At 40.5% G+C, this 21,406-nt stretch overlaps 1 protein-coding gene across 1 annotated transcript; it reads right to left on the minus strand.

Annotated features, from left to right (window-relative positions):
* Window positions 1-6,411: 6,411 nt before the first annotated feature.
* Window positions 6,412-18,234, minus strand: LOC142486450 (importin-8-like). Its single transcript, XM_075585044.1, has 7 exons — window positions 17,788-18,234; window positions 13,829-14,049; window positions 12,477-12,682; window positions 11,134-11,328; window positions 9,740-9,856; window positions 8,765-8,821; window positions 6,412-6,740 (listed from the first exon to the last, which is right to left on the minus strand). Exons 1-6 carry the CDS (start codon window positions 18,232-18,234, stop codon window positions 8,775-8,777), a joined length of 1,233 nt encoding a protein of 410 aa, XP_075441159.1. The 3' UTR covers window positions 6,412-6,740; window positions 8,765-8,774.
* Window positions 18,235-21,406: the final 3,172 nt, after the last annotated feature.

Genomic DNA, 21,406 nt, shown 5'->3' on the forward strand with positions numbered 1-21,406 from the left:
CAATTATACTTTGGATGGAATATTTCTTGAATTGTAGGGGCTAAAAACTGACACCACTTTTTTAATCTTTTTATACTATTTCATTTCGACACCTGATATAGTCTGAAATGGAGGAAGAATTAATAGAGGATGTTAATGTGGAACCCATAGTTACTGAGAACACTTACATACAAAGTTGTGCAGATAATGCTGGGCGAAAAAGAAGAGCTGCATATGTATTTGACAACACTATTTCTGATCTCTGTGAAGACAATACTGATCTCAATTTGTATTTTCTAAAATTTGAAAAAGCCTTATCATCTAACGTCCGCCTATGGTGGGATATAACAACACTGGACAATTATTTGGTTGTCAAAAGGATACCTAGGGGGCTCCGTATGAAAAAAAACCCCTCTTTCGGCTTCCCTAACAAAGAGTTCGAGACCGAATGGATAAAGATCCTAGATGAATGTTCAGAAAAGCTGATCGAATTGATTATAAAAACCAAAATCAAAGAAAGAAATGAGGTGAAAAAAACAATAAAAGAGCTACAACTAAATTTGAAGTCATACAAAAATATGGAGAACTTTAATGACATGGACAAGAATCTATCTAAAACTATCAATAATATTGAAGAGAAAATTATGATAAAAAAACAATCAAAATTTGATAGAGATAGAATTGACTATCAAAAAAACCAGATATATGCATGGCAAAAACCACCTCCCCCAAGGTTTACATATCAACAAGAGCAAGCACAAAAAAGAGACCCCTATAAGAAAAATCCATATCCAAGGAAATCCACCCCAAATAAATCTATCCTAAAAAGGAGAACATCAGGAGCATCAAGCATATCGGACGCTTCAGACCTAGAGAGTCGACCTTCAGTGGTATCATTTACAACAGATGAAGACACAGATCGCCTAACTGATTTTACAGACCCTGAAGAGCGTCACAAAAAAGATACATCATACCATCAAAATCCATCGCGCCAGCAAGAAAATCCATCAACCTCATTTGATCTGGGCAATCAAAGGGAGTCAAAAAACTCCCAAAGAGGACGCGGCGCTCGCCCAAAAGAAGGGCAAATAAAGAGAAGAAAAATGGAACATTGATGCAAGAGAATAATGTAGTCAACATTTCAGTGGTAGATTTAACAGAAGGAGAGATAAAGGTTCTCAACAAGGGACTGAACTTTGGAATTCAGGACAATTTTGATCTCTTTAATACTGTTATGGATTTGCAAAAATACATTAGAAAATTATCTCTAAAAAAATTCTTTAACTCTAGACAGCCTGCTGTCGGTGGCGTCTCTACACCAGATGGCCCAGAGGACTCTATTCTGGGCCCTCTGGTGGGGAGGGGGATCACGGACGACAGGCTGTCCTTCAAAGAGTATACAGCTATACAAGACATGAATGATTTGTTTGATGAACAGGATGTGTCAGATGTTCAGAATGTTAGTGCCTCAGAACAGTTCCTCTTTTTGACCACTTCTAAACATACATCATTTAGGAAGAAATCCGTCTTCTGTCCTATGTTTTCCAAAGGCCCACACCTAGAGACATATGAAAAACTAGTGGAAAAAGATCTGCAATTACTAGCAAAAGGGTTTAATTTTACCACCACAACACCCAATAATTTATCCAAAGAAGAAGGCCAATCCTTGGCTGCTCTAAAAATTAGAAAAGACATAGTAATAAAAAATGCAGACAAAGGTGGGGCCATAGTGGTAATGAGTTCTGAGATGTACTGTTCTGAGGCAATGAGACAACTAAGGGATACTAATGCATATTCTAAACTTACCAAGGATCCTACACAAATGTATCTAAAAGAAATTGAGAAGCTTATAGATCTGGGCAGAGAGTTGCATGTTCTATCTAAACAGGAATCAGAATTTTTATTTAACCCCTTTCCCATTATACCTATTTTTCACCATCTCCCAAAGATCCACAAGTCGCTTGTGTCTCCGCCAGGCAGACCCATAATATCTAGCATTGGATCTTTGGGAGATGGTCTATCTAGGTATCTGGATTTTTTCTTGCAGCCGTTGGTTCAACAATTACCGTCATTTTTGAAAGACTCTTTTGATTTACTCCTAGACATTAAAAACTTCACATGGTGTCACACATACACTTGGGTCACATTAGATGTGACGTCTTTGTACACAGTCATAGAACACACCAAAGGTATCAAAGCAGTCACTCATTTTCTGAACAATTCTAATCTTCACTTGGCACAAATCACCTTTCTATTGGATAGTGTATTATTTTTATTACAACACAATTATTTCACTTTTAACAATCAATTTTATTTACAAACACAGGGCACGGCGATGGGGACTTCATTTGCACCTTCATACGCCAATTTGTTTATGGGACTTTGGGAAACTCAACACATCTTCGGTGACACCAACCCTTACAGACATCACATTAAATTTTATCGTCGTTATATTGACGACCTGTTACTAATTTGGTCTGAAGATACACATACACTTTCTTTATTTTTCACATATCTTGAATCCAACGACTGCAATCTTAGATTTACACATATGTTTCATGATCATCACATTAATTTTTTAGATCTCCACTTATATGTGGATACTGATCTTTCTATACAAACTAATATTTATAGAAAAGAAAATTCTCGCAACTCTCTGCTCAGAGCGAACAGCGCACACCCTAGACCACTCTTGAACAGCATTCCTAGGAGTCAGTTTTTACGTCTCAGGAGGATATGCTCGACAGACGAATGCTTTAATAATCAAGCAAAACATCTCATGACAAGATTCAAGGCTCGTGGTTATTCTGATCACACTCTTGAAAGTGCATTACAAAATGCAATACAATCGAAAAGAGCAGATATATTGTGTAGACAAAAGAATACCAAAAAGAATAAAAGCATTCAGGAGAGTGACATACCCCTGTTCATTACAACCTACTCAAGACAAGCTGACACAATAAGATCAATCCTTAACAAACATTGGGAAGTACTTAGACTAGATGGGGACTTAGATAGAGTTACACTCTCCAAACCCAAAATAGTCTATCGCAAAACAAAAACATTGGGAGACCACTTGTCACCGAGTATGTACAGAGACAGAATGGTTCCAGAGAAAGAGCTTCCAAAGGGGTTCTACAAATGTGGAACATGCAACTTTTGTAAATATGCACTCCCCATTAAAACAACGAGGAATATTTTCACGGGACAGAAATACAGGATCAATTCATTCCTTACTTGCAACTCTAAATATGTAGTTTACATTCTCAAATGTGCATGTGGTTCTAGTTATATTGGTAGGACTATAAGACCATTAAAAATAAGGATCAGGGAACACATTAGAACTATCAAAAACAAGGATGACAATTACCCAGTGGCTAGACACTTCAACGAATGTGTACAGGGATCCATAAATCACTTAACATTCAGTGCTTTAGAACACATACCAATTCATCCTAGAGGAGGAGACAGAGAGACACTCCTTAACCGCCGAGAAATGCATTGGATTTATACCCTTGGGACATTGGCTCCCAAGGGTATGAACATTGACTGGGAACTGAAACACTTTTTAAACTAAATTGAACTAACCAAACCATCCCATGATACATTATGCCCAAATTATATAGAACACTCTTTTCGCAAATAAATATGGTGGGCCTTGACATATCAAAAATACAATAAAAATATGCACAGAAATGCTATGTTTACATTTAATAACATTGTGTGATAGGTGGTGATAAAGTGTATTAAATGAATCAAGTGAGATCCTTTACAACATATGTATATATATGACAGTCAACAAATAGATGACTCTTGAGAGATCCTTTATGAACATCAATATGATATATATTGGGAAATAATATAATTCTTCCAATATGGACTGACATATATACATATGTTTGATTTCATTATTTATTTTTATTTTTATTTTATGTTCAATTTTATGATGGTACACTACCCACTCCTATCAAGTATTTATCTGTATGTTTCTGTTCCTGATGTATCTGTTCTGTTTATATAAATGCTTATGATCAAAAATGTACTATGACAGTTCCCAACATCCTTTACACAAACAAGGCTGATATAGTGAATAGTCTAATAATGTAATTAATATCTAGAAGAATATATAGGTTTAATTGGATAACTACTAATAGACTTATGTAACTACATTATTATTAGGCTAGTAAAGCTTTACCATACTATCAGCTAACCCATATTACTACATCACAATAATATCAATAGCCTTGTCATATGACTCATACTATTTCTTGTATTTTATTACCTCCTCACCATCATTTCAGCCGAGTAGTTTGTTTTTCTTGATTTTCCTGTATTGATACATTGTTTTTGACTAGGTTTTAATGTTGCTACACACATTGTTTCTTTCTGACTTACACTGCAGCCGCGCTGTTGATCGGAGACACTACCCGCACTTGCCAAGCACAGTATAATGGTTTCATTCATTCCATTGGCTATATCAGTCAGCCAATGAGATCGTAGCCTGGCGAACTCGCGCGCAAATCATCTTACTGAGATCAGCTGTTAGCGGGGGAAAACCTACATTAACAGAGCGGTTGCAGAGAGTAAAACAGTTCTCTTTGATAAAGGGCAGAAGCCTGAAACGCGTAAGAGATTTTACTTGTCCACTACCATGATGTCGATCATGCAATAAAGGATTTTTATTCATTCTGGTGTATAGCCCCTGCATTTGCTCTGCTGTGCTCCGCTTACCTCCTGCAGGATTTCTCTACTTGTCTATTACCAGCGTGATGCACGCCCAAGGAATTGCTGATACCTTCCAACCGTGAGTACCCCAGTCCGCTCACCTGCGCCCTGGGGGTTATGTTCCTAGTACCCATATACTTCCTAGGGGGACTTCAAACTGTTCTTAGGTTATCAGATATTTATTACTGATTTTACCATTAGATACAGGTCCCGCCCGCTACAGAGAGGAAGGGGTTAACTCAATGGAACACACGGCACTTATATTGTGAAGACGGCTTTTCCACTTTGTCATTATAAATACATGATATATATCTTTACAAGGAATACCATATAGCTGAGCACGGTATTGGGGATTTTTCTCCTACTTTTCACTTATTTTGTATAATGTTCACAACGACTGGACTACATAACAGCTAGTCTAACATTATAATCCTTGTGTTAAGCTAGAGTGGTTTAAAGGTGCATTTCTGCATATACCCAAACTGGAACTAGCTAAAAACTAGCTGATCTCTATCCTATGCAAGCACTTATCAAATATAATATATTAAAAGCACTTGCATTATATTAAGTGCATTTTAATAACAGCCGTATCGCTAATCTAATAAGCCACGACTCAGCTGCAAGAAAACACGGGTGTTTCAAGTGGGCTTACTATCTACAATTGTTTAACCTCCCCCAGTATAAAATTAGCCCCTTAGCAAGATTGATATAAATCTATCTATATGTATCTGGCCCCTGGCACTGTACAGGTTGTATTTTTTGTTAACTTAATAGTGAATGGGCCTGGAGGGTGGGGAGGTGATTTACGAGAGGCAATGAGAGGGGCCTTTGGAAGGACGGCACAGCCAGAATAGGGTCCCAAAGGCCTGGGGATTGGCCTGCTAAAAGCTACAGTGGGCCGAAAAAAGGGGGACACAGACATGAGGGGTCAGTATAGGGGTGAAGCCTAGAGGCCCACCGATTGCTGTGAGACAGTTGGCGGACAGCAAAGGGGCTTATAAGGAGTGCAGCCTCACGTTAGGGTCGCTGTTAGGGGGGAATTTGATTCGCCGGCCCGGGACAGTAGCCCCAGCTGTCCCCACATTGGCAGCCTCAGACACACATGTTATTGTGAGCAAAGTTATATTGTACCAGATCTGAGACACACAGAGCACTACACGCTCTTACTGAAGGAGAGAACCAGAGAAGCACAAATGCTGCATCTTTAAAATAAGTTTTTTGACAAAGAGTTTTATTTTTCCTGACATAGGACCCCATGTGACCTGTGATGATCTATGTAAGCAAGTAAACAAAAAGAAAAAAATAGTATGCAAAAAAAAAAAAGAAGTGCTAAGAGTATAATAGAAAGGACTTGACTGCAGACAGATTTAGGTCAGCTCTGCGAGGGGTGAGGAGCTTGGAAAACCAATGGCTTTTCTGAAGACAGACATTTCAAGGGTCGAATTTATCTCTGCTGTGATGGGGAGATAGAGACCGTTCTTCTCCATGTGGCCTATATTTAAATCTGAAACATCCGCGCCAGTTACACACATGAAAGAACAAACGAGAGGGAATGAAGAAATACATCAAGATGAAGAGGCAAAGGATTCCAGTGAGGGTCCAAAGACCAAGAATTTCATATGGTTCATACTGTATCTTCCAGTAGCCAGTTTAAGTCCAAATGCATTACTGTACCAAAACAAACAGCAGAAAATTAAGAATCATGTACACGGTCCAGCAGCGAGGCATTTCTGCTTCAGTTTATTTTAAGTCCAGCTCCATGTGCAGCGCACAATCGGTCACATTCTCAGGATGAAATAGTATGTCAGAAGATTTTAAAGTCACATAATGGAGTCTTATGATGCATCGCTGCAGTCTGAAAGTCTAACTTAACCTTTTTTGGGTCAATGAGACATACAAAATATGATAATAAAGGTTTCCAAGAGTTCTCTGTAGCTTTCTCCGTTTGTCTCCAAGCTGAGTTCCTCAGAAGGAAGGTGCTGCGAGCTTATGGCACTCTAACTAAGCAGCGTTCTGCTGCTCAATCTTCTGAGAAGCTGGAAATAAAAAAATACAACAACAGTGAGAGTCGTGGGACAGAATCCTATGTCTAGATTGTGCTCTTCAATGTCAATTTCTTCCACTACCAACTGGCACTTTCACATTAAATAAAAAAAACATTTTGTACCAGAACTTTTCTTTCTTCCTTCTGCATATTTACATGCTACACCCACCCCCACAAACACCTTTCCATTAACAGTGCAGTCTCCACTTTTCACCTTAATCAAAAGCGCTATAATAATGAGGCTGGGACAAGCTGGTCGGGTTTTTAGTGTCTAAACATTGATAGATTTACAACAGCATTGCGTTAACAACAGCACAATGAGACCAAAGTATTTCCTAAGCATCTCTTTGCAAGGGATGCGAGAGGTATAACGGTGGAAAGAACTAAACCGTGAATGATGGAACCTCCCATCCAAGTCAATAGTGTATAAACTCATTGAATTGTACTGTATGCTTCTGATCTACAGTACTTTTTAGGTATATGAAGCATCCCAACCTAAATGGTTAGGTGGTGGAGCGTGAAGATGAAGATGATGATATTGATATATATAATGGAAATATTACTGTATGCTCATTGCATGTCTTTGACAGGTCTGCAAACCCGCCTTTCACCATTATCACCCAGCACTTCCACTGCAGCAAGGGATTCTGGGAAATAACATGCAAATGAGCACACAGTGCCACCTTTTGCTTCAAAACCATCAACATGGTTCCCTATAGGCTTAAGCTTGCTGCATGGTCACAACTTTGAGCACAGCCAGGGTCAAGATGCAAAGCCAGTAAACCCACCCACAGAAGGCCGTTTCGACCTTATTGGGTCTCAGTGTGGGGTTGGTTATACTGGCTATGCAAAAATGAAGCAAGGATAGGTTTTACCATACTTGGTTATGGGCTATGATGCTGACATACAGATGGAGCAAGACTTTCCGTTTTCGGCACCAGGGCATGCTGTGAAAACGTGACTGCCGTGGTGCCGGAGAATTATCGCTCCAGGAGGGTCCGATTCGAAAGCATGGATCCCCCCTGCAGGATGGCATGGGCAGCACCATCACTGGAGCCGCGGCTTGAAGCTCTCTCAGGCCCTGGCTCCGGAGACAGCAAGTCTCAGTACATCTGTACAGCACACAGCACTAAAAACTCATGTAGACCGCAAGCTTTAGAAGAAAATGCATGGCTTTGATCAGATGGCACATATATTTGAGCCGTTACAGTTACAAAGACAGCAGGTGGGATGAAGTATCTGTATCTAGTATAAAAATGCCTACATTCATCTCAGACACAATGGCCTTGGCCGTCACTCACGTGCATTAAAACCGTCAGCATTATAGCTACATGCAAGTGATTTAGTACAGTATAATCAAGATTGTTTTTCAAATCTGGACCAGCGAGGTCAGCCCAGAGCTGAACAAGATTGTGTGCCCTGTCAGGTCGCACCACCCTGGTGCAATTCCAAAACACAAAACAGCATAACTGGTTGATGTAAGGCTGTCTTCAATTTAGTGTTACTCTATGTTACAGGAAGGGGCTAAGGTGGAGTGGCCAACTCCAGTCAAGGGCCACCAACAGGTTAGCTTTTTAATGGTATCTCTGCTTCAGCACAGGTGGCTCAATCTACAACTGTGTTGGCTATTCCTGTGAAAAAGTGTGTTCTGAGGAAAAACAAGCTCACGTCTAGAACAGCGGTTTGAAACTTGTTCACAAGGACCCCCAACAGACCAGGTTTTAAGGATATTCCTGCCCAAGTACAGGTAGTTCAGTCCAAATGATTGAGCCACCGGTGTTCATGTAAGGATAACAACTGCGGAGCCACTCAGACTTCCTGAACCAGCAGGTGAGCTACAGCACCGGGGACAATACCCATGTAGTGGCCAGATCTTCAGTGGCAGGGGAGGGGGAAACAGGTGCTACACCTGTTATGTGTATTTGTATCTCCATTTATGTAAAATTATGTTTTCAATAAAATTCAAGTTTAAAAAAAAAAAAGCTCCAATCCAGCTGCCATGTCCCACAAATGTACCTGGAGTTAGTTATCTTCTGTTGCAGTTTATTGTACTTGTCTGGGGTGCGGCAAGTCCTAATCAAACAACGGATGAAATGAAACAGAATAAGAACACTGGCATATACAGTAACATAATATGGATCAGTTAATTCAGCCCCCGCAACTGGCTGAACCTTCTACATTTAGCTGCTCGTGTGTATTTTTGTAGAGAGTGGGGTACGCTCCTCCTTTTATGGTTTTCTCTAAATGGATTATTATAACAGTTATCTGGTGCAGAGGAGATTTAGCGCTTCCCACACACACTACAAAAATACTGTTTCAGGATCTATCTTGGACAGTTTCTCTGAGTTTAAGCTGCTGAATACACAAAGTCCTAAATCTCATTAATGGTTTTACTGGTATATACACATTTTTGGATCATGATTGAATTTATTTACACGTAACCACATCAACTATATAATTTGTAGATATATTTGAACACAAATATTTCCCATTCATTTATCACAAGAAAATCACAAGTTATTTCACATAGGAAGCGCCTGTTTGAGGTTTCATACTGTATATGTATTTTGCCATTGTGGGAGTGACTGACGTGCATTAGAGAACCGAAAGCATGGTGGAGATGAGGAAAATCTGCCGGGATGAGGACATTTAAATACAGAACCGTATCCTGCGGCGCTCAAAAACTCAGTGACAAAAGTCAAATAGACATTTAAAGTCTTAGTGATGCAGACATAATGCACAAAGATTCGGGAAAAATCCCTTCTTTGGGTGCATAATCGTACAGCTCTGGAAGGGATTTCCCCCGAAACGTTGTGGATTATATCTGCATCATTAAGACTTTAAATGTCTATTTGACTTTTGTCACCGAGTTTTTGATCACTGCAGGATACTGTTCTGTATTTAAGTCTAGGGGGCGATATATGCTGGGATTCTCACTTTCCTGCTAGAGCCCCAACCCCCATCATCTTTGGCTCCTTTGAAGTGACTGACCTGCTGCATTCTTCCTTTGCTCGGCCATTGAGTAGATTTCATGCAGGTGTTTCTTCTGATCATTACTTAGCGGGGCTGTCAGCGAGTGATACCACGAGAGATCTTGGCCCTGCACTCCTAAACAAGACAGTCTCATCACATCCATGCGTATGTACAGCTTATAACAGTCTGGAAGATGCATGCCATGGAATATCCCTTTTACTAGGACATTGGCAGGCTGTATTTCACAGCTTCTCGTGAGGCCAATATCCCTGATGCCCATTACTAGGTGCTACTTTTGTTCGAAAAGCATCACCTGGGTGATTTAAATGTCACTGAGTATATTTTATAGTGAAATCAGGCAAAGACTCCTTCCTCTCTGGGGTTAACGCCTGGACCGTCCTGTCACAAGGCTGGATCGGGCGCTCACACTGCTGGGACTCACTACCTCCGTGAGTAGGCGGGGGCCGTGGATCACCTTGGTGTGCTGTCAGAAGGGACCGTCCTGGGCGTCTTCCAATGTTCTCCTTCGGTTCACCTCCAGAGTCGCCGTATTGCAGCTTGGAAGGGTAGCTGGGACGGTCTAGGCGTTATCCCCAGAGAGGAAGGAGCATGCAGGAGCTGACAGCCAGCAGCATTTAAGGCTACCACCTTTCTCACAGGCAACTCTGACCTTTACACACTTTTACCAGTTCAGCTATATGATATTTAGCAATATCACTTTTAACAATTGTTTATGTATTTAATGTATGTTTTTGCATTAGTAGTGCACCATATATGTATATTTTAATTACTATTGAACACTCACTTTGAAGGTGAATATAAAGTTGATTCCATTTTTCCATTGCACCTCCAATTAATTTCTTTTTCTAAACTGCCCTTAAAGCCCGACATGCCCTAAAATATTTCGCTGTGCCGCCTTCTCTAAATACCATGGGAGCGATGTATCAAAGCAATTTTGGAGCAAAATGTAAGCATGGTTTCCATCTTGCACCTGCATGCGTCAATGCATCAAGCACTTTGCTCTTCGTCTTGTTCCATGGGCTTGCTTGATACTTGGGAACTGACAGTATGAGACACATAACTCAGAATATAATGAGATGTGTCAAATTCTGCACCTCCATGTCTCACCTCTTCTCCCTTTAATCGGTGTAAAACGAAAAACAAAAATGTGATAGTGGTATAAGCTTGTGCCTTCTAATATTCTGCACCAGATGTAAGAGACGATTTCTTACATTTGTTTGATGCAGATACGCTCCAGCAAAATGGCACAATGTGTCAGAACTTCTTGCCAACAAAATTGCTTTTATACAGAGCTCCTCCGGTCTCTCTCCTCCAAGCCCTTTAATTAGAAGCATTTCCCCACTTAACCCCACTTTCATTTTTGTGCCGAACCACACTGAAAAGTAACGTACTGAGCAAAGCTTCTGTAAAGAACTGGTATTCATCAAGGGCATCTACTGAGTCCAAAGGAGTACTGAATCCCTCCAAGGCAGTCTCCTTCAGAACTTCATCGTCCCAGTCGTCCTCTTCCTCCTCCTCTTGCCCGAGGTTCTCCTGCATGGCCTGACCTAACCCGTTTCCTTCCTCCTCATCACTCGGAATTTCCTCTTGAAAAGCAGAGAGCATGTTCAGCATGTTTACAGCCCGTCACCAAGGGAGACTTTCAGCTCCTCCGTCACACACACACACACACACACACACACACACACACACACACACGCGACTTAATGCAACACAACATTATGCATACACATGAAGGCACATATATTGTGTTACACTAAACTCAGACCAATGTTTTGCACACACACACACACGTAAGACTTCATGCAACACAACACTATGCATACACATATATTGTGTTAAACTCAACTCATACCAATGTTTTATACACACACACACACACACACACACACACACACGAAATGCCATCTTTCACAATGGTTTCTTCGTGCAGTAACAGACACACATTTTGTATACACAAATCCAAAACTCCATCTCCTGGAAAGAATGGCACATACGTGTTACAAATATTGCTGCAGCTACACAAATGCAATCCCGATATATTTATTTTGCAGAATATTTTTAAATGATATTTTATTCCCTGTGAATATTTTATGTGTTAAAATCGAGACATGGTCTTTTTGTGATGCTCACGTAACACTTGTTTTAATATGGCCATGTATTCTATCTATGCGAGTGATGTTGGGGTGTTAAACTATTTACATAAGCAACAGAAAAACACACTACTAATGTACTGTATATCCTTTGAACCCTTCTTTGTTTTCCCTGTAATGCTACATACAGTACAACCCTACAAATCGATCCCTAGCCATGTCTTATTAATATGCTTCTTTTAACATGCAGGATAAAGCCTGCAATTCTCTATTGTAATGCAACATTTAATATCTTTTTGTTCCAAATAGATTATTTTTGTTAGGAGTTACATACAGTGTTTAAAAATAAGATGTATGTTGACCAAGGCAAGTTAAAATCCTGAATCCCAATGTGAAGATTAGCTAGTCTTTCCCAGGCTACAAGCTTAATGCTGTATCGTTTTCTTCCCAATAATTGATGGCTTTATTATTAAAGTGTGCTTAGGACCGAGGACAGAGGATTCTGGGATGTCACGGCTGTGCTTTTTTCCTAATGTTGCAAATATATTACCATCTCGGAACATTCCTGGTATACCAGTCGGTCTCAGTACACCCAGAGCCTGTCTTCCTTCCTGAGAAAGGAGTGAGCCAGAGGTTCTTACCGCTTTCCTCAGTCTCACTCTTTGGGTCCTGCAAGGATGGCCGCTGGTCAGGCTGCTCACGGCTTGCACACACCTGTCTCAGCCCAAGGAAGAGAAGCAGAATCAAAGGTACAATGAGGGAAACAACAGCGTTGACTGATGGCGGTCGGTTTGGAAGCTCCATCAGAATGCTGAGTCCTATTATACACACTTTCCGGTCATGCAGCCTACAAGACAAGCAGCAGATCATAAGACAGACATGGTGCATAGAGCCTCACAAAAAATACTGCTAAGAAGCTTCTATCAAATTCCCCACATTATCATGAATTACGGCTCATTGGTACAAACCCCAGCACGAGTGGCGACTAATCACATACATCACAAATATCACCATTAGTGATGGCTCAACGCATACAATAGAAGCATTAATGCAGCATTCCCCCTATATTGAGAATCTTTTCTTTGTCCGAAATCTGAACCAACGTGCCCACTGGTGCGGATCCATACTGTTCTTAGCTCCTGGGACCACCTGGTACCCGTGATACTTACCTTTTTATGTGCCAGTAAAATTAAAGCTAACTGACTCATCCAATAGGACGCCGCTGTGTCCTGCCCTGATGACATTGAGGATTCCTATTTGGTCTGAAGGAGTGAGCCTTGGATGGCAGCCATGTGGATTACACAAAATGGTCCAAACATACAGGTACAAAAATGGGAAATATCTCAGGAACCCGGGGGTTAGGGTTCAGTTACAGCAGGGGTGTCCAACTCCAGTACTACAGGGCCACCAACAGGTTAGGTTTCCAAGATATCCCTGCTTCAGCACAGGTGGCTCAGTCATAATGACTAAGACACCTGTAAAGAGCAGGGATATCCTGAAAACCTAACCTGGTGGTGGCCCTTGAGCTTAGGAAAATGGATGCCTTGAGAAAGCTCTTTTTTTAGTGCGAAACGCGTTGGTGGGGCAACACCACTGTTCATTTCTGTCCCATGACCAATAAATAACTTTTTTAACGGAAAACACACTTTCCCTTTCATAATAGTTTTTTTTTCAATTTTGGATACATTCAGTAGTGCTCTGTTACTCCTTCCAAATAATCTTATCCCGGTGGCCCTTGAGGACAAGAGTTGCACACAACCTCCACCGTCCCCTACCCCCGAGCTACAGGGACCCTCCAGTTTCAGAGTTTGTTAAAAACAAATAAAAATAAAAAAACAGCAGAAAAACAAGGTTAAGTAGTGGGGATTGTTGCTTTAAGATGGGCGACAGGTCATAATTTGCAAGAGAATCTTCAGTACACATCACAGCGACACGATCAATGCACACATGTACCCTCCATATATGAAGTTCTGAAACGGTCAGCTTTACTTGCCCCAGGAAGCAGTCTGTATCATTCACCCACTGATTGACAAACTGTGCAGTGATGGGCTCGGAGCTGTGAGGGAAGCGAATTTGTTCCAAGGTGTTCAGGAGCAGAGCTGGGTTATAATACAGAGATGCAATGACCACCTGCAGGCACATGGTCCGCAGCTGACTGGACTTAACGCCTCGTGTTAATCTCTCCAGCACGGCCTCCACGAAGAGTGGGATACACTAAAGAAAAAGACACGGCCACTCAGTAAATGCATTAAAGACTTCCAGGGTAGCAGCGGAACAGAGAGCCCGAAGAGCTATTCGAATGCAAAGATTAGGAATGTCTTCTGGTATATGTGACCCATCTATTATCATTATCACCGTATAAAGCGCCAACATATTCCACAGCGCGGTACAATGGGGGAACAGGATGACATCAATGACAAACAGAATAACAAACCAAATACGGACAAAAAAAAGCACGAAGAAATACAAAAAGGTGATGAGCGCCCTGTTCCTCAGAGCTTACAATCTAAATGTTGAAATCCAAATGTGGTAATAAATGAAATATTACCCAGCCATATAGAGAAGTCCTGCAGGAGGTAAGCGGAGCACAGCAGAGCAAATGCAGGGGCTATACACCAGATATGAATAAAAATCCTTTATTGCATGATCGACATCATGGTGATGGACAAGTAAAATCTCTTACGCGTTTCAGGCTCCTGCCCTTTATCAAAGAGAACTGTTTTACTCTCTGCAACCGCCCTGTTAATATAGGTTTCCCCCCGCTAACAGCTGATCTCAGTGAGATAATTTGCGCGCGAGTTCGCCAAGCTACGATCTCATTGGTTGTCTGATATGGCCAATGGAATGAATGAAACCATTATACTGTGTTTGACAAGTGCGGGTAATGTCTCCGATCAACAGAGCGGCTGCAGTGTAAGTCAGTAGAAGGGAATAGTGTATGTAGCAACATTAAAACCTAGTCAAAACAATGTATCAATACGAGAAAATAAAGAAAAACAATCTACTCGGCTGAAATGATGGTAAGGAGGTAATAAAATAGAAGAAATGGTATGAGTCATATGACAAGGCTATTGATGTTATTGTGATGAAGTAGTATGGATTAGCTGGTAATATAGTAAAGCTTTAAGAGCCTAATAATAATGTAATTGCATGAATATTAGTAGTTATCTAATTATACTTATATATTCTTCTAAATATTGATTACATTGTTGGACTACTCATTATATCAGCCTTGTTTAGATAGAGGATGTTGGGAACTATCATAGTACATATTTCATCATAAGCATTTATATATGCAAAACAAATACCTCAGGAACAAATACATAAAGATAGATACTTGATAGGAGTGGATAGTGTACCATCATAAAATTAGACATAAGATGAAAAATAAATAATGAAATCAAACATAAGTATACATGTCAGTCCATTTTGGAGGAATTATATTACTTCCCAATATATCATTTTGATGTTCATATAGGATCTCTCAAGAGTCATCTATTTATTGACTGTCATGTGTATACATGTGTTATAATAGTTATCACTTGATTCATTTAATACACTTTATCATAACCTATCATGCAATGTTATTATATATAAACATAGCATATCTGTGTGTGTTTTTATTGTATTTTTGATATGTCAAGGCACACCATATTTATTACAAAAAGAGTGTGCTGTATAATTTGGGCATTGTATATCATGGGATAATTTGATGTTAGTTCAGTTTAGTTTAAAAAGTGTTTCAGTTCCCAATCAATGTTCATACCCTTGGGGGCCAATGTCCCAAGGGTATAAATCCAGTGCATTTCTCGGCGGTTAAGGAGTGTGTCTCTGTCTCCTCCTCTAGGATGAATAGGTATGTGTTCTAGGGCACTGAATGTTAAGTGATCTATGGATCCCTGTACACATTTGTTGAAGTGTCTGGCCACTGGGTAATTGTCATCCTTGTTTTTGATAGTTCTGATGTGTTCCCTGATCCTTATTTTTCATGGTCTTATTGTCCTACCAATATAACTAGAACCACATGCACATTTGAGAACATAAACTACATATTTAGAATTACAAGTTAGGAATGAATTAATCCTGTATTTCTGTCCCGTGAAAATATTCCTCATTGTTTTAATGGGGAGTGCATATTTACAAAAGTTGCATGTTCCACATCTGTAGAACCCCTTTGGAAGCTCTTTCTCTGGAACCATTCTGTCTCTGTACATACTGGGTGACAAGTGGTCTCCCAATGTTTTTGTTTTGCGATAGACTATTTTGGGTTTAGAGAGTGTAACTCTATCTAAGTCCCCATCTAATCTAAGTACTTCCCAATGTTTGTTAAGGATTGATCTTATTGTGCCAGCTTGTCTTGAGTAGGTGGTAATGAATAAGGGTGTGTCACTCTCCTGAATGCTTTTTTTCTTTTTGATATTCTTTTGTCTACACAATATATCTGCTCTTTTAGATTGTGTTGCATTCTTTAATGCACTTTCAAGAGTGTAATCAGAATAACCACGAGCCTTGAATCTTGTCATGAGTTGTTCTGCTTGATCATTAAAGCATTCGTCTGTCGAGCATATCCTCCTGAGACGTAAAAACTGACTCCTAGGAATGCTATTCAAGAGTGGTCTGGGGTGTGCGCTATTCGCTCTGAGCAGAGAGTTGCGAGAATTTTCTTTTCTGTAGATGTTAGTTTGTATGGAAAGATCAGTATCCACATACAAGTGGAGGTCTAAATAATTAATATGATGATCATGAAACATATGTGTAAATCTAAGATTGCAGTCGTTGGATTCGAGATATGTGAAAAATAAAGAAAGTGTGTGTGCATCTCCAGACCAAATTAATAACAGGTCGTCAATATAGCGACGATAAAATTTAATGTGATGTCTATAAGGGTTGGTGTCACCGAAAATGTGTTCAGTTTCCCAGAGTCCCATAAATAAGTTGGCGTATGAAGGTGCAAATGAAGTCCCCATCGCCGTGCCCTGTGTTTGTAAGTAGAATTGATTGTTAAAAGTGAAATAATTGTGCTGTAATAAAAATAATACACTATCCAATAAAAAGGTGATTTGTGCCAAGTGAAGATTAGAATTGTTCAAAAAATAAGTGACTGCTTTAATACCTTTGGTGTGTTCTATGACTGTGTACAAGGACGTCACATCTAATGTGACCCAAGTGTATGTGTGACACCATGTGAAGTTTTTTATGTCTAGGAGTAAATCAAAGGAGTCTTTCAAAAATGACGGTAATTGTTGAACCAACGGCTGCAAGAAAAAATCCACATACCTAGATAGACCATCTCCCAAAGATCCAATACTAGATATTATAGGTCTGCCTGGCGGACACACAAGCGACTTGTGGATCTTTGGGAGATGGTGAAAAATAGGTATGATGGGAGAAGGGTTAAATAAAAATTCTGATTCCTGTTTAGATAGAACATGCAACTCTCTGCCCAGATCTATAAGCTTCTCGATTTCTTTTAGATACATTTGTGTAGGGTCCTTAGTAAGTTTAGAATATGCATCAGTATCATTTAGTTGTCTCATTGCCTCAGAACAGTACATCTCAGAGCTCATTACCACTATGGCCCCACCTTTGTCTGCATTTTTTATCACTATGTCTTTTCTAGTTTTTAGAGCAGCCAGGGATTGGCCTTCTTCTTTGGATAAATTGTTGGGTATTGTGGTGGTGAAATTAAACCCCTTTGCTAGTAATTGCAGATCTTTTTCCACTAATTTTTCATATGTCTCTAGGTGTGGGCCTTTGGAAAACATAGGACAGAAAACGGATTTTTTCCTAAATGATGTATGTTTAGAAGTGGTCAAAAAGAGGAACTGTTCTGAGGCACTAACATTCTGAACATCTGACAAATTTTGTTCATCAAACAAGTCATTCATGTCTTGTATAGCTGTATACTCTTTGAAGGACAGCCTGTCGTCCGTGATCCCCCCCCCCCCCCACCAGAGGGCCCAGAATAGAGTCCTCTAGGCCATCTGGTGTAGAGACGCCACTGACAGCAGGCTGCCTAGAGTTGAAGAATTTTTTTAGAGACAATTTTCTAATGTATTTTTGCAAATCTATAACAGTATTAAACAGATCAAAATTGTCCTGAATTCCAAAGTTCAGTCCCTTGTTGAGAACCTTTATCTCTCCTTCTGTTAGATCTACCCCCGAAATGTTGACTACATTATTCTCTTGCATCAATGTTCCATTTTTCTTCTCTTTATTTGCCCTTCTTTTGGGCGAGCGCCGCGTCCTCTTTGGGAGTTTTTGACTCCCTTTGATTGCCCAGATCAAATGAGGTTGATGGATTCTCTTGGTGGCGTGATGGATTTTGATGGTATGATGTATCTTTTTTGTGACGCTCTTCAGGGTCTGTAAAATCAGTAAGGCGATCTGTGTCTTCATCTGTTGTAAATGATACCACTGAGGGTCGACTCTCTAGGTCTGAGGCATCTGATATACTTGATGCTCCTGATGTTCTCCTTTTTAAGATAGATTTATTTGGGGTAGATTTCTTGGATATGGATTTTTCTTATAGGGGTCTCTTTTTTGTGCTTGCTCTTGTTGGTATGTAATCCTTGGGGGAGGTGGTTTTTGCCATGCATATATCTGGTTTTTTTGATAGTCAATTCTATCTCTATCAAATTTTGATTGTTTTTTAATCATAATTTTCTCTTCAATATTATTGATAGTTTTGGATAGATTTTTGTCCATATCATTAAAGTTCTCCATATTTTTGTATGACTTCAAATTTAATTGTAGCTCTTTTATTGTTTTTTTCACCTCATTTCGTTCTTTGATTTTGGTTTTTATAATCAATTCAATCAGCTTTTCTGAGCATTCATCTAGGATCTTTATCCATTCTGTCTCGAACTCTTTGTTAGGGAAGCCGAAAGAGGGGTTTTTTTTCATACGGAGCCCCCTAGGTATCCTTTTAACAACTAAATAATTGTCCAGTGTTGTTATATCCCACCATAGGCGGACGTTGGATGATAAGGCTTTTCCAGCCATATACACACCTGCTCTCGCCCACGCCTCTCTGCCACCTCTTCCCCTGCTAATTGTGTTAATACTGACTAACCTTTAAAACTCGCCTCACAAATCAAGCACCCCAAGAGCCTGCACTCATGGCTACTGTCCCACACCCACAGTCACTCCTACCAACCATTGAATCCAAGCACTGCCATCTACAGCACTTATTTCCTCATCTGCTATCTCTGCAAGTCTGCCAACATCGCATTTAGATTGTAAGCTCTTCAGGCAGGGATTTACTTTCCTATTGTCTGGTTTTGCTGCACTTATTGTATTATTATAATTCCCTGTACTGTATTCTTTGTGCCGAGTACACTTGTAGCGCTATATAAACAAAGATATACATACAATTATATTACATATATCACAAAGGTTTGGTCCTGAAGAACTTTAAAGCGAACTAATGCCAGTGACATGTTCAATGGGTTACATCTAGATGATTGATGCTTTTTTACCCAAATATGACACCTTTAAGTATTTTTAAATACTGCTTCAGTTAGTGTGTAAACTTGGTGATCTGAGACCTGGGAAAGGTGTGATTTCCTTTGGCTGCCCCCTTTTTTCTCGTGGCCATGTGCAGCTAGGACAGCCAAAGCCCTCTTCTATCTCCCTAACCTTATAACGTACGTATGCATGTCTTTATTTGTATAGCGCCCCCATGTACATACAGTAGCGCTTTACAGCACCAATACAAATAGCATAATTGGATACATAAGAATATAATATGACATTGGGAAAGGAGTCCCTGCTCCGAAGAGCTTACAATCTAACTGGCAAGTAGGAAGAACCTGCAGACACAGTAGGAGTGTGTTATGGTAAGTACAACTGCAAGGAGGGATTGTAAATGTATATGAGATGTATAGTACTAGCCAAGGGAGCTACCCAAATACTTCATTAAGGGGGCCTGTATGAAGATAGGCTTTAAAGGTGGAGAGAGCCAGAGAGAGACAGTGTGGTATTGAGGGGAAGGAAATTCCAGTACACACACACACACACACACACACACACACACACACACACACACTAATGCGGTGGGTAAAACACAAAATAACAGGTGCATTACTCCACAACCCAGAATCCTTATTTATAAAGGACTAGGGGCCTCATGCAGTAAGCGCCGATAAGGCTTTTTTCGGCATTTTTCCCCTCCCGATTCATTAAGCGCCGATAAGTGGGAATTATCGGCAACTTTTCTTCCGGAAAAAAATTTATCGGCATCCGGCTGCCGATAAGCCACTTATCGGCACTTTTTGAATCCGGCTGAATTCAGGTAGCCCCGATCAGCTCTTCGGTGCTGATCGGCACTCCAGAATGGAGAGTTTTTCGGCAATTCAGCCCGCCAACTAAAGGCCACTTCATTACCTTAGCGGCTAACCGCTAAGGCAATGAAGGGGTTAACCCACCGTGCCAGCTTTATTGTGGGTAGCGGGGGTGGGTGAAGGGGGTATTTGGCCCTTGTTGTTTGTTTTGGGCTTGCGGGGGGGGTTGCGGGTGCACTTAACCCCTTCACGACCGTAACAGTTAATACCGCTACGGTCATGAAGGGGTTAAGCCCTCCCGCTACCCACCCGCAAGCCCTAAACAACCACTGTTGGGGCTAATACCCCCTTCACCCACCCCCACTACCCACAATAAAAAATTATCACACACACCAGCCCCACACTAAATAAATAAATAAATCTAAATAAATAAATAAATATCTCTATATAAATAAATATATATATATATATATATATATATATATATATATATAACCCCAACAACCCCTATCATACACATATATGCACATCAATGAAACTATAGGCCGGCGGGGGCCCTCGGGTGTTACCCGCAGGCCTGCAGTACCAATTATGTGCCTCCCCAAATTAATGTCAAAACACATACATACTTATAAAGAAATAACCCCCCCCCCTTAACACATACAGTATAGTAATGGCCACAATTACTATTATCCACAAAGGGATAATAGTGAATGTGCCCATTTTAAATACATAAACAGTAATAAATACATAAAATACATATAGCACTCACCCATGCCCGGCTGGCACGATGAAGGCCATCCTCCTCTTCATCATGCCCATGCCCCCTCCGCTGCTGCAAAACAGACACAAAAATGAAAACATCCAATGTAATGTCCCCTAACCCCTTAATCACCATAGCGGTTATTAACTGCTACAGTCATTAAGGGGTTAACCCACCCTCACCCACCACTCGGGACGCCTACATAACCTCCCACACTAACCCCCCACCCCGTGAGGCCTAACCACCCACACCCACTACCCACAAGGGAGGCCTACCCACATACCGTTGGGGAACACCCACCCCCAGTACCCACAATAAAAACAATACAGTGACACACAATAAACATCATTATATTTATTAAATACATTACCCACCCCCTGTGCCCCCCCATAAATACAAGATTTATCCTTTTACAAACAGGGTTCATAACACAGCCCCACGCGAGTCCCCGGTGGGCTGGCGGGGCACCTCACAGACATACAGGGTACCAGCAGCTCGTTTCAAACAGGTTCTGGAGGCCTGC

The sequence above is a fragment of the Ascaphus truei genome, unplaced genomic scaffold (genome assembly GCF_040206685.1).
Source record: "Ascaphus truei isolate aAscTru1 unplaced genomic scaffold, aAscTru1.hap1 HAP1_SCAFFOLD_875, whole genome shotgun sequence".
Lineage (NCBI taxonomy): Eukaryota > Metazoa > Chordata > Amphibia > Anura > Ascaphidae > Ascaphus > Ascaphus truei.